Source organism: Vanacampus margaritifer, chromosome 12 (genome assembly GCF_051991255.1).
Source record: "Vanacampus margaritifer isolate UIUO_Vmar chromosome 12, RoL_Vmar_1.0, whole genome shotgun sequence".
Taxonomy (NCBI): domain Eukaryota; kingdom Metazoa; phylum Chordata; class Actinopteri; order Syngnathiformes; family Syngnathidae; genus Vanacampus; species Vanacampus margaritifer.
In genome coordinates, this window is record NC_135443.1 from 5,605,460 (window position 1) to 5,619,737 (window position 14,278).

At 38.1% G+C, this 14,278-nt stretch overlaps 1 protein-coding gene across 3 annotated transcripts in view; it reads right to left on the reverse strand.

The window, feature by feature from the left end:
• The window catches only part of LOC144061371 (protocadherin-15-like), a 254,801-nt gene that overhangs the window by 63,885 nt on the left and 176,638 nt on the right, over positions 1 to 14,278 (reverse strand). For all 3 annotated transcript variants that reach the window (XM_077581760.1, XM_077581759.1, XM_077581758.1), the window contains 3 exons: positions 8,967 to 9,272; positions 5,004 to 5,234; positions 2,338 to 2,454 (listed from right to left, as the gene is read on the reverse strand). In XM_077581760.1, the coding sequence (XP_077437886.1) occupies positions 2,338 to 2,454; positions 5,004 to 5,234; positions 8,967 to 9,272 (654 nt within the window). The remainder of the gene's footprint in view (positions 1 to 2,337; positions 2,455 to 5,003; positions 5,235 to 8,966; positions 9,273 to 14,278) is intronic.

Below are 14,278 nucleotides of genomic sequence, written 5' to 3' on the forward strand. Positions count from 1 at the left end.
TCGAAGTTGCTCAAGTGGCTGAGTGAGACAGTGATTATGCGAGGTACTCTCCCACCCTCAGCTGGGACTTCCCCCGGTGTCAAGGTGCAACGCCAACTCTGCGAGAACCCACAAGCATGAAGGGCTGCTGATAATAAAAGGAAGTGGAAGCTGGGGCTCTCCAGACAGCTCGATGCTGTGAGGGCAGCACGGCGAGGTCAGTGAGTGTTTTCAACCTTAAACCGAAAAAGTGTTTACGAGGAGGAGGAGAGAGAAAAATAAACAACCTTATCTCCATGAACAACTATGAGTCACAAGTATGAAAGAAGTGTCAAACGAAAAGGTTAGTTAGCAATGAATGACAAAAAAAAACATTCGCACATTTTTTTTTCTCACCGCCGTGACCGACATCTTTTTGTGTAACTGACGGATTCCGGAAGAAAATAGACCAAAGTCATTATTGCTCCACTCCCAGGAGAAACTCCACAGATACCACAAGCAAAAAAAACAAAAAAAAAAAACAACTTATATTTTCTCAAGTATGACACTGTCAGAGGCTAAAAGCCTGGTGAGTCATGCAAGCCGAGGCGGCGAGGGAGAATGGAAACGCGTGTACGCGAATGAAAAGCGTGCAGGAACTTTCAAGTGTGTGGCGTGAAACAAGCCAACAAATGGAAACGTCTGATGTTCAAAGAGCGACGTGTCCGTGAGGGAGCGGGACCTCGCCGAGCCGCTCTTTCATGCGGCTTCATTAAAAAAAGCGCAAGCGGGTTGGCTGGCTTTGTTCCACATTGTATAGGCGCAACACTTTAATTAGAAACGTAGCCAGAAATGCGCAGTTTCCGTCGACGAGCACAATGTATCCCATCGGTCACTATTCAAACATCTGCCCATGCATTTTCTATAACCCTGCAGGATTTTTCTGGAAAGTTTTCGGTAAATTGGTTGCTGCGGAACGCAGGAAATATTACAAACTTTCGATAGAGAGTTCACTGGGAATTTAACTCATTCGCTGCCATTGACGGCTATAAACATCAAACATTCATTGGAACGATTTCTGAGTTTAACATTTCCTTCTACTTTTGTTAACAAGAGTATGAAAACCTATAAAAAAAATGATTGTACATTTAGAACAGATATAAAATGTGTGATTAATCGAGAGTTAACTAGTGAAGTCATGCAATTAATTACAATAAAAAAAAATTATTGTACATTTAGAACAGATATAAAATTTGTGATTAATCGAGAGTTAACTAGTGAAGTCATGCAATTAATTACAATAAAAAAAAATGATTGTACATTTAGAACAGGTATAAAATTTGTGATTAATCGAGAGTTAACTAGTGAAGTCATGCAATTAATTACAATAAAAAAAAATGATTGTACATTTAGAACAGGTATAAAATTTTTGATTAATCGAGAGTTAACTAGTGAAGTCATGCAATTAATTACAATAAAAAAAATTATTGTACATTTAGAACAGATATAAAATTTGTGATTAATCGAGAGTTAACTAGTGAAGTCATGCAATTAATTACAATAAAAAAAATTATTGTACATTTAGAACAGATATAAAATTTGTGATTAATCGAGAGTTAACTAGTTTGTGATTAATCGAGAGTTAACTAGTGAAGTCATGCAATTAATTACAATAAGAAAATAAATAATCACCTGACGAAATGATTATTAAAAATTAGGGGCGTCAGGCGATAATTTTTTTTAAATCATTATTAATCGCATGACTTCAATAGTTAACTCACGAATAATCTATTCTAAATGTACAATAATAAATATTTATTTATTATTTATTATTATTTAATATTTATTTATTTAAATAATAAAAATTCAAGGTTTTCATACTCTTGTTAACAAAAGTAGAATTTTTTTTAAACTTATAGAAATGGTTAAAATGATTTTTGGACGTTTATAATCGTCAATGGCAGTGAATGAGTTAATGGTATCATATTCAAGAAATAATATATTAAATGTATTTTTGTCACATCCATGCAACATGTAATCAAAAGCAGATTTATTTGTAGTCGTTCACTGCCAGCCTCAATAAAATTGATCTTTGACGTCTATCTCCGTCAATGGCAGTGAATGAGTTTAAGTTGTATCAAGTTTTATAATATTTTGTTGAACAATCAGTTCTTTTATTGAAGTAAAAAAAATCGTAACTGTTAAGTTAAAAAGAGTGTCGGGTGTTCCCCCGTCCGCCCCCCAAAAAATCTCATATCTCGTACGACTTGTCTTTTATATTTGTAACTACGGTATCTGGAATAACTTCAAAACTGAAGCAAGCAACACCATTTTGGGTCCGACGTACCCCTGATGGTTTGCAAAAAAAAATGTACTCACGGGTGGGTCCTGGTCATCAGCAAACACGGTTGTGATGACTGTCCCCTTCTCAGCATTGGGCGCAACCATGCCTTTGTACAGGGGCTGGCGAAAGACGGGGGAGAAGTCGTTCATATCCTGTAAACAAGGGGAGACGACATGAATGAAGATCGCTGAAAGTATCCTTCGAGACAGTGGAAAAAAATTGGGCGAAAACATGATCACTCGTCTACATGAGCACAACTAAGGCAACAAACTACGTAGCTTTATTGAGATGCAGAAAATAGACAATTTTCTTCCACTTTTGTTTTTTTATTGTACATTTAGAACAGATATAAAATTTGTGATTAATTGTGAGTTAACTTGTGAAGTCATGCAATTAATTGCGATTAAAAAATGTAATCGCCTGGCGCTCCTAATTTTTAATAATCTTTTTTTTTTTTTTTAATCGCCTCAGGCGGGTTTTTTTTTTTTAATTGTAATTACTCGCATGACTTCAATAGTTAATTCACGATTAATTATAAATTTGACATCTGTTCTAAATGTACAGTACCATAAAAAAATTCTAGGTTTTCATACTCTTGTTAACAAAAGTGGAAAAAAAATCTTCATCTAATAAAAATAGTTCAAATGAATTTTTTGACGTCAATAGTCGTCAATGGCAATGAATGAGTTAATAATGCACAACAGGTCAGGGTTCAAGTTTGGCCGTGTATTCTAATGCAATCTCACCCACGAGAAAATTAAAAAAACAAGAACTTTGGGTTGATATTCCCTTTCTAATTGTTATTTTGCTATTGTTGTGACAGAGTCTTGGCTATCAATGATTTATAAACGCGTCCTCCAGGATAACGCTACCATCTATTTTTGTGTGTGATCAAAAATAAAATAAGTTCATTCTGACGTCTAGGACACACAGGACAATCTGCACTGCAGAGCATCCTCGGAACGAGACAACAACAAAACAATACAAGAGGAAATCAAACGCCAGATACTTCAAATAGCTCTCTGGAGATATTACACGAGAAGCCGAACGGACTCCAGCGCTCGCCTGCGCGAATCCACGGCTGCCATTTTCAAATAGCCGAAACGTGGTTTGATATCGGCAGGGAGGACTGATCGGCTTTTGCCAATCAAACGCAAAGCTTACTCTTATCGAAGGACAAACTCCACGCGGAAGATTGCCGTGTGGGCACCTGATAAGCGGCCGTCCGCGCGATATTGATCTCACAAAGCTCATGCAACTTACTAAGTTGGCGCATCCCAATCTTGCAACGATGACCAAAAAATCTTTTCCACAAAGATTTTCTGTCATATAAGAAGACGGTGCATCTCGGACATCATAATGTTTTGTTAAATTGTTCGTTTTGGAGTCAAAAGGAAAATCGTTCATAGCTGAAATGCGGAAATTCACTCTTGGGAAAGTCACCATTTTGTGGTAATATTTTTCCCTGTTAACAAACTCAACACTGAGAAACACTTAACTTTTTCTACTAGTGGTGTACAAAAATAAATAATTATATGCATTAAAAATGACAAGAAATTAATGGTTTTATCATTTTAAAGAAGTGTATTTATTATATTTTAGTGATAGACCGATAAGTTTGTTTTTTTTCAGGATCAATATCGATACGATTATTAGTAGTAAAGGAGGCCGTTAACTGATATTTGCAGTAAAAGAGAAAATATTACCATCAAAATTAAAAAATAATAATTTTGTTGAAATGCCATTAAACACTTTGAAGGTTTTTCTTTTCATTTTAAATATCTAAAGAATAGACAGCTTTGTTTAAAAATGATAACAAAGGTCATCACCATGTGTTAAACTAAATCTAAAACTAAGCAAGCTACTTTCAGCTTTTTACTGTCGATAATGTTTTCCAAAAATTCAACAAAATGTCTTAATTGTGGGAATGCTGAAAGTGAGGTTTCAAATCCCGCCTTCACCAGATTGCAGTTCAAGTTTTCTTTTTATTCATTTTTTATCAACTACAATTAAAACTTTGTCATTTTCACATCATTTATCTTTCAATTTGTTTCATAAGTATTCAGCTATTAGCATTCAGCTTTCAGAATTCCCACGCAATTTCAGCAGAAATTGCACTTAATCAAGTTTTAACAAAAACATTATTATTATTATTATTTTTAAGTGTAGGGCGTTCCCAGTGTCAGCACAATCTTTTATAAAGTAAAGTGGAAATGTAAAATCATTTTGGGTTTTCGTCAGGGTTCGTAAAAAGGTTTCAAAAGATCTTCGCAGACAGTTTTTACTTTTTTAATTTTTAACATGTCTGTGAACATCTTACCAATGCTGATGAAATCCCAAAATTCGCTACATTCATTGAGATGCCAGCTTTATCGGTCTTCAGATTTGTAAAAAGGTCGATATTTGTAAAAAGGTCGATATTTGTCAAAATGCCGATAATCGTCTATGCTTATTATACTTGATCTAAATAGCATATTTTGTTTATTATTAGTATTATTTTCATAGTGCTTTATGTTCGAGGTACATTTATGTGCAACACTACATTTCAGCTGCGGTTATTTTATATATATATATTTTTTAAAGTGTTTAAAGTTAAGTTGAGTTGAGAGTTTCTCACTTGACTCACTTTAGATCCTGCGGGGGAAATATATGACACCGCACTGAGAGCTTGCGGCGGGGATGAATGTCAGGGGGTTCTTACCGTGATCCGGACCGTGACGGTAGCCTGCCCCGGGGCCGTGACGCCTCCCTGGTCGACAGCTTCCACCTGGAAAGTGTACGAGGCTCCCGTTCCCATATCTGCCAAATCCTCAAAGTCCAGAGACTGCAGCACGGACAATTCTCCGGTGATTGCGTTGAGGGAAAAGAGCCGACGGGCCGATTCCGACTTGATCCGGTAGGTGACGTTGGAGAAGAGGTCTGCATCCGTAGCCTGCAGAGAAGAGCGCGGGGGTGGGGGGTGAGAGGAGGGAATAAACCCCAAAAGAGTTACAGCGCGAAAACATGAAAGGTTGCAATTCTGCTTTGTTCCACTGGAGGCGATATTGCATCACCTTAGTATGAAGGAAGTGTACTGTAGAGCTGCTCCCTGAAGGGATTCGCAGCCAGTGTTACTCACTAATACGCTTGAGGGCTTTCTACACTCACAGAAGCTGAGTTACATTATATAACACCTCCACATGTTCTGCGGCACGGGGAATGCAGCACGGGATGAGGAGCTCGTACTACCGGAGACAAATTCAACGTGTTATGTGTTTCGACGTACTTGATCAATAAAGAGGATTCTGAATCTGCGATCACATCCTGTCATATTGTCATATTGTAAATAAAAGTGAGCCAATTAGCCTGGTTTTGTTTTGTTTTTTTACAAAAATGTGTATTTGTTATCGCCGTCAGTGACATATAGTGGCAGGCAGAACAATTCACTGCACTACCACTAGATGGCAGCAAGTAAATTTAGTGTGTGTATCAGTCGTACTTTTTATAAAAAAAAAATTCTCATGCAAAATATGTATGTATGTATGTATTTAGATTTTGGAAACACTAATTGGTGAAATAAGAAATGCTGAAAGTAAATAATGTTTTCTGTCCAAATCCAAAGATGCTCTGATTTTTTTGTCAGATTGTGATGCAACAGTGCAGCTAATTTACATAATACCGCCCCCACACTACGTTTTTGTGAAGCAACACAGTCAAAAAAATGTGTCATTAGACGTTAAATAACGTTTAGTAAAATCCTATGGAGGAGTGCCAAAGACGTTAAAATACGTTTTTTTTTCAAAACAGAGGTGAAACTAACCATTTTCTATTGTTGATTACTGAAAAATGGAATAAGGTAGAAACAAACTTTTTTTTCTGATGAAAGATGAGAGTCCAATCTTTCATTTGGTAGTATGAGTGTTTCCATAGTCCAAACAAGTAATTTTCTGTGGACCTTGAAAGATCAGTCAAAAATGCTTAAATCGGCTGGCACCCACGGCATCCCTTTTCTGAAAACGTCTGGCAGTCAAAGAGTTAAAGGAAAGCATTACATACATTTTTACTTTTTTTTTTTTTCTTCATACTCGAAATTAGTAGTCCCAGCTAGCCAACTCCTAAGCTCCACCCACAGCCATCACAATAATCAAAGCTGTACTGCAGAAGCAATAAAGGCAGGCAGAGACGCATTTGCATGCATGAGACTGGACCGCCCATTAAATCGAGGTAATTTGACTTCCTCTCTAAAAACAAAGGTAGCTTGAAAGGTTAAAAAAAAAAAAAAAATAGAAAAGAAAAAGCTGTCATTCTTGATCTTGTGTATTTTGAGCAAAGCAGTTAAGATCAAATAAATACATTTTTCAAATGCTGAATAATGTTACAGTTCAGAACAATGTGACTTAGAATAATATTAAATATTTATTTTAGAAATAAAATGCCTCCTTTTTGATGAACACTTTGCAGTCTGTATTTATTTTTATTTTTTTCTGGAGCGCTCAGTATTGTTCATTCGGTAATTTTACCGATTTGGCATGTCATCATCTCAGCTCTCCTTTTTTTTTTTTTTTTTGTATGTGGGTGATTATGTGTGTGTATTGCTGTCTGTATTTGAATGTTGGCCATGACGGTGGTCCTCGGAGAGTCAATTATTTTTGGTGTCTATAATCACATATAGAAGTAGAAAAAAGGGTTCAAGCAAAAGGCGTTACGCGGGAGAGCTGCATACTGCATATTTAAGACATACAATGAATATGCGCATGCTATTTTAGCTCTTAGGCTAATCCATCCATCCATTTTATTAGACCTCATAGTAAATATGACGATATATTGGTGTTGATGGGATGAAATGACACCTCATAAGCATATGCGTAATTTGCAATAACGTGCATCCACCAACGAATGCATACGTGCGAGCCCACTCAATTTAAATAAGCATCCATGGAGATACACCCGATTTAATTGTCTGATGATTACCCCGCGAGTGTCCGCTCTGGGTTCGAGGCAGATTAATGTCACACTCGCACGCGTCGCTCACTCTCACCCTTCGCCCTTCGCGTTCTCTCCTCTCACTTCCTACCGCTGCAGAAATTGTCGCTTACAATATGCCAGCAATTACTCATCCCTCCACTTCGTTTACTCTGCGTTTCCTTTCGCGTGCCGGCACGGCGATGAAGGGGGGGGGGAAATGTGCAGTGACATTTGACAGAGTTAAATCTAAAGACAGACTCCATTGGTTTTACGTAAGCGTTTTGTAGCAGTATTTGTGCTTTTGTGGGATAAATGGGAATGTAATTTATTTACAAATCAGCCGTTTTTGTCCATCTCATCACACGGGGGCGGCCATTTTGCCACTTGCTGTCGGCTAAATAAAACGTCGCAGTGCCGAAGGGCTCGGCTTGCAAACGTCACATGACCAAACCCAGAAAACAAGTGAGCCATGATTGCTTTAAGAATGCAATGAATGGACTGAAGTCGACTCACTTTTCATTTAAATGTTTTTTTTAAAAATTATTTATTTATTTTTGGCCTGCCCAAATAATCTAATAGGTGGTTGCAAGAAAACGTTTTTTAGATTATTTAATAAAAATACAAGAAAAAAAAAAGTTTTGAGAACCTTTTTGACTGATGAAATATACTACGCTATTTTTTCAATTTTTTTCAAGATTAATGTTACAGGATATATCTATTTTTTTCTTTAATTAATCTTGAAATCACACTTTTAATATGTTTTAGCTTTATCGTTGTTAACACCACACAGAAGTTTGGACTGCGAATGAATGAATAATGAATGATGATTGGAATACCTTTGAAATCGAAATGCATTTAAATTTAAGGTCAACTATTCTCTTTTTCACCCCCACTTATCTGCTACGCTGACTGTTGTTTAATTTTGACTCCTTGTAAAATAAAATAAAAAAGGCGAAGAAAGAACATAAAAAAAATTGTTTTTGTAATGTGAATAGTACATAAAAATGTCGGATTTGACAAAAAATCCGAATTGGGCATCACGCCCTGCAGTGTAAATGTAGCTTTAGTATTACCTGGCCACCTATCCATGGCTCAGGTCAACAAACAAAAACATATTGCCCCCTAGTGGTTGGAGGTAAAGACAAATCAAACATGGGGCTCCTACACCGATGATTAAAGGTCGTTCAAAGTGTTTTTTAAATGTTTTCCAAAATCTTGTTCTTGTACTGAACTTATCAGATTCTATAAATTTTATATTACATGAATTTTTAACATTAGACATAAAATATATTTATATACATATATGTTGGAATGCAAGTTTTTTTTCTACTGATACTATTAATAAAGTTCTATAAAATGTGATTTTTTTTTTTCTCAAAAATGTGCAAGTTAATGACGGGATTTTAAGATAGTAAATAAAAAATAAAAAATCTGACAAGCCTATATGAAATTGATGTGAAATAATTTCCCCCAGCAACTCTCACCCTAATGTGCTGTGGCATCCTGTTTGAGAATCACTGACCTAAAGCGAATGAAATTGGATTTAGCATATTTCAACACAAGATGAAGCGGACCCACCTCTTCCTCCCATTTTTCAGTAGATAGTTTGGACAAGCCCTGCTCTAAAAGCTGTGTTAAATCACCCGACAGTTGTTCCAAGCTTCCACGTTGAATAACACATAAGCCAACGGAAAGACAGGATGCAAACACACACACTTACGCTGAGCGTTAAGATCACGGTTCCGACGGGGCTGTTCTCGGGCACGTTCACCGCGTACGTCTGCTGCGAGAACACCGGGCTGTTGTCGTCGATATCCGTCACCTGCACCGCGAGGGTCAAGGTGGTCCGCCGGGGATTCACGGCCCTGTCGGAGGCTTCGATCACCAGCTCGTAGCCGGCGGAGAGCTCGCGATCCAGCGGCACCCGAGCGTAGATGCTGCCGTTGGCGCCGATCACAAACAAGTCGGGGTGATTGATGACGCGGTAACCCACTTGGCCGTTCGGCCCCGCGTCTGGATCTGTGGCCTGCGGCGGGGATAAAAGGCAGAAGAGCTTGGCTGGAAGGAAGATAAATTATCACCTCTGTGTACTTGCGACATGAATACATGCAGAAATGAGATTTGCTTGCCAAGTGTTCTACCTCTAAATTACACGATCCACTATGTGGAACCTGCAGCCTTTTATTTCCACTGTAGTTAAATGTTGCCAAGATCCCACTGTGAGTTGCTACAATTGTTGTGATCCATTGTACAATGTCGATTATGCTTGGTTGACACCACTTAATGTGTGAAATTGAATAAAAAATAATAATAAATCACATGCCGAGAATCCGAGCTAATTAGAAAAGATTAGCCAGATTAGCAAAAAAAATCAGTGAGTGGTTGATGCCCCCGAAAAAATATTTCAAATTGCCTATGGATGCCACAAGATGATGGCGTCACTCCTCAACTCCAACATAGTTCATTAGTCAGGTTTCCATCCAATCGTTTCGAAATTTTTATGCGAATTTACCGAAAATGCGCAAAAACGGACGTGCAATCTATACCCGTTTCCATCTGTTCTTCTTACCATAGAGATGTGAGAGCAATGATGATGACATGTCAAATCGGTAAAATTACCGAATGAACAATACTGAGCTGAAAAAAAAAAGAGATGTGATCCACCAGTAATGACTGCGACTGCGCCGTGCGATGACATCGTATGAGTTTGCAACGTCATTAGCAGTCTGCAGCACCCGGATGAAAAATACATCAAAAGTCATAAATAACCTCATTTCCCTCCTGACCCGCCAGATGTAAAACTGTGAGTAAGACTATTAACATACACCATTAATAGCGCAAAGCGCTAAATATTCAACTGGAATGAGCAGCACATTTCAAAAGTGAAGGCCCGGAGGCTGACGGCAGCTGTTTTGTGTTTGATCTGATCCAGAACACGATCCATTAGAGCCGGGTTTTTCATTCTAACACCTTGCATATTTACACAGCCTGCAGACGCCGGCTGAAACAACGCTGGCGCAATTCGGGCTCTCATCCTCGCCGTCACTTGGGAGACGTGAGTCCTTGTGACGAATTATGCGCTGGTTCGAAAGGGCAACACGCTCTGCTTACGCAAGGCCTGCTTTTCATCACAGAGGAAACGCTTGGAATTAACCTCAATAGGTAACAAGCTATTCTCCGAGTCAATAGCATGAAATAAACAAAAAAAAAAAAGTCCTTCACATTTGGTCCTTGACAATTTCTTGTGCGGAGGAAGTGTGTACCTACTGATTGTGGTCCTTTTAGAATGAATCAGAAATCGAATGAATAGTATTCGGTTTAGGTGAACGGTATGGGATTTTTTTTAATAGGTTTTAGGTGAATTAATGAGTACACACTCACACGCACGCACATATGCACACACACACACGCAAATTCTCACGCACGTACAAAAAAAAGAAAAAAAAAGAGAAAGAGCAATGATGAAGACATTTCGAATCGGTAAGATTACCAAATAAACAATACTGAGCTCTCTCAAAAAAAAAAGAAAAAAAAGAATGAATAATAGCATATTACAATTACACATTACAATCATGCTTTTCATCACAAAAGAATGATATTAAATAAGTATTATATCCAAAATGATTCAAGTGAAGAAGAGTGAATTTGAAATTACTACTAGAAAAAGAAAAAAAGAATGAATAAGAAAACCATGGGCAAGGAGTAGACCTACTTCCAATAATTGGTTTGGCAATATTCATTCAAATTTTGTTCATGTCAAGCGGTTTTATTTTTATTTTAATAAAAAAATACAAAAAAAAAAAACTACTGATGTGTTCTTTATTTTCTTACAGTTACGGGCCTTCCAGAATGAAGGAAAATACAAACAAAAGAAGCTAGGCTAGGCTAGGCTAGGCTAACTGTTAGCCCATCTGGTAATAACACTGCTCGTGAGAACTTTTCTTCTCGACATTTTTTACTGAGAAACTTTACACAAACAACTCAGCACAGCCAGCAGGATTTTTGCCATCTTAAATATTAAACCGGTTTAACATTTACGATTGTCTGCCACAACCATTTTGTGAACAGAAAGGAAAAAACCCTTTTCAAGTCCCTATAAAGCAAAAATAGAAATGCCCTCTAAACTTTACAGCGCCTTTAACACAACCCACACGTCAAGAGTATACGGTCGGGATATGGGATACTTTGCTGGCTTTGATCGGAAGACAGGAAATAAATCTCAAACACATTTTCATCAATTTCAGGGCGCTGCCATTTTGTCCAGTGCCGCCTTCTGCTGTCGACTGAAACTGACAGCGAACAATGCTGAAACTGAAAGTGCCCTTAGGCTCGCATTGCAAACGTCACATGACCAAAACCCAAGAAACAGGTGGACCGCGATGTCCGCAATGCGAGCCCGAGGGCAATTTGACGTCAATTTCAGTCGACAGCAGAGGGCGACAAAATGGTAGCGCATTGATTGATGAAAATGAATGGATTTATCGGAGTTATTTTTATTCCACTAACGCAATATTAATCAAAACATCATGTTTAAAATCATGGGGGCAACTAGAATATATTTTCGTCTCGAGTTTCCCATTATGGTTAAGTGGCTCAAGTTACATGACAAATGACAAAAAATACAGTACACTGGATTTTGCAGCGGCAAATTGAGGACAAATGGTTTCAACAACAAGCATGACGCCACCGAACAGTAGGTAGGAATACAATTAACGGAATTGTCTTCTGCTGATCACAGAGCTGAAATCACGGCTCGCAGGAAGGAGCCTACAGCGCGAATGTATAATGGAGGACGTGTCACCGACTCCACTCGTATTAGCACATTAGCACAATGAGCAAAGCTGTTATTTGGCCTGTAGGCGACACACGTTACAGTTTTCAGACGCAAGTATTTGGACAGTGACAGAGTCTTTACTTTTGAACTTTTGCAGTGTTATTATTTTACAACAAACAACAAACGTTCAAAAACAAATAAAAAAATCCTCAAACGTAAATGCCTTCTTTTTGTGAAACGTCTTAAATAAAAGCTCAACGTCTACACCGCAATGTGTTATTGTTGGTTCAGTTGAAGCGCTGTTTATTCCATCTAATCCTTTAAGTGCAACTTGGCCACATTTGAGCACATATTTGACAAAGATAACAAATGGGAAACGGTGTAAGCAGTTTCTTAATCTATAGTCCTGCCCGCTTGAGGGTATCAAATTGGACACCGACTTCCTGTATGTTCGTGCCAGAATATAATCATTAATATTCACACATCATTCCCTAAAAAATTAAATGCCAAAAACATGTTTTGCAATGATAAAAAAAAAAAAGTGGGGGAAAAATAAAATCCTGGAACAGCACCAAGATTTAATAGGTTTTTTCTTGGCCTGTGCACCAAGTTTTATGGAAAATGACTGAGGATTTTGTGCTTACTCCTGCTCGCCAATAAACAAACAGCAACGCCAATGGTGCAGATAACTCATAGTGATTAAATTACACAAAATAATTCATGCAGTGGTACCTTAACTTACTTAAGTGCACCAACTTATGAGTTTTTGGGTCGATTTTTTTTTGCTCTAACAGAATTTGACTTCGGATTGAACTTCACTGCTTGATGGTGGCATAGCAAACTTACAACACCATCAGTTCACGTTAGCGACCTTGCAGGTGTGTATTTTTAGATATTTTTTTTTACAAATGTTTATGTTTTTCAACCATTGGTCCTAAGAGAATTCGTTTTTGAGAAAAAAGTGGATTTCTTTAGTTGTTGGTGTGCTTTTTGCGGGGTCCGGAACAGATTAATGGCATTTGTATTGAGTTCAGTGGACAACAATGATTTGAGATGTGTTCTAATTTGAGTTGTGAGTGTCGTCACGGAATGACGGCAATTGTAAGTCAAGGTTTAAACAATAAAACTAGGACAGAACAGCGATCAAGTGAATAGCATGTCTGCGGTAGGGGGTTCGTCTCAATTCTTAACATGTTGTAAGCCAGATAGTATAGAACCAAAACAAACGGGAGTCTGTGGACTGTTCCATGGTGTGGTTGTAATGGGTCCGTTAAAAAAACAAAAACATGACAAAAGTAACTTAGCTACTTACTTACTAAGTGAATTACTGTGTATAAAAATTATGTTTTGTTACACATTTCTGGAAACCATAAAATGCTAGTGTTATGCCAAGAAGCAAAAAAATAAAAAATAAAAAACTATCGATTGTTAGATGACACATCCCTAAGGATCTCTGCTTTAACTGCTTTAATAGTCTTAATCAGGCATGTTTTTATGCCCAAAGCAATTAAGTGCTTAAAAAAAAAGCCCAGTGGTTAAAAACTGGGTGTATGACCACCTTGACGCATTGTAAAGTTTTAGGACATGCCGTTTAATGCTCTCCTTGAGAGTTTAGCATCAGCGTTTTATTTGAACTGTACTTTCTTTATATGTCTTCTTATGGAAAGTGCCCTTGGTGAACGGCTGCATGGAGGGCACACAAAGCCTCCATTCTTGACTTTTTTTTTTTTTTATAAAGAAGTAGACTGCTTTGAAGTGATTTTTCAAATGGCAGATCTCATTGCAGTGTCTTTAAGCCAGCAAAACTACTATGGGAACGCGCTGCGTGGAGAATATAAAAAGCCCTCTTGATCAAGCTCATCTCCAGCCTCGGCATTGGCGAGTGCGTAGTGGGGGTGCCGCCATGTCTTCGGGCCTTAATGTACTTTTACACTGTAGTCCTGGAAAAAGCTGAGCATGGCGAGGCTTACCTACTGGGGCGGAGAGGCGGAAGAGAGACGAGGAGATTTGTGTAAGCACCAACCCGGCCGCCGGCCGCGTTTGTGAGGACGCGCACTTGGACGAGAGTCAAAACGAAACTCGGCTTCCTTAGCGTCTATTTCACACTTCATAAAGAAACATTTGCCGCTAGACGAGCGTATTTGAAATGAGAAATGCACACATCGTTATATCGCCTCGGAAAAAGCCAGAGTCTCCGCTCGTTTCAAATGTAATTTCAAAGAGGTTTCACAAAATAATGGCGTTAATTGCGGGTGTTG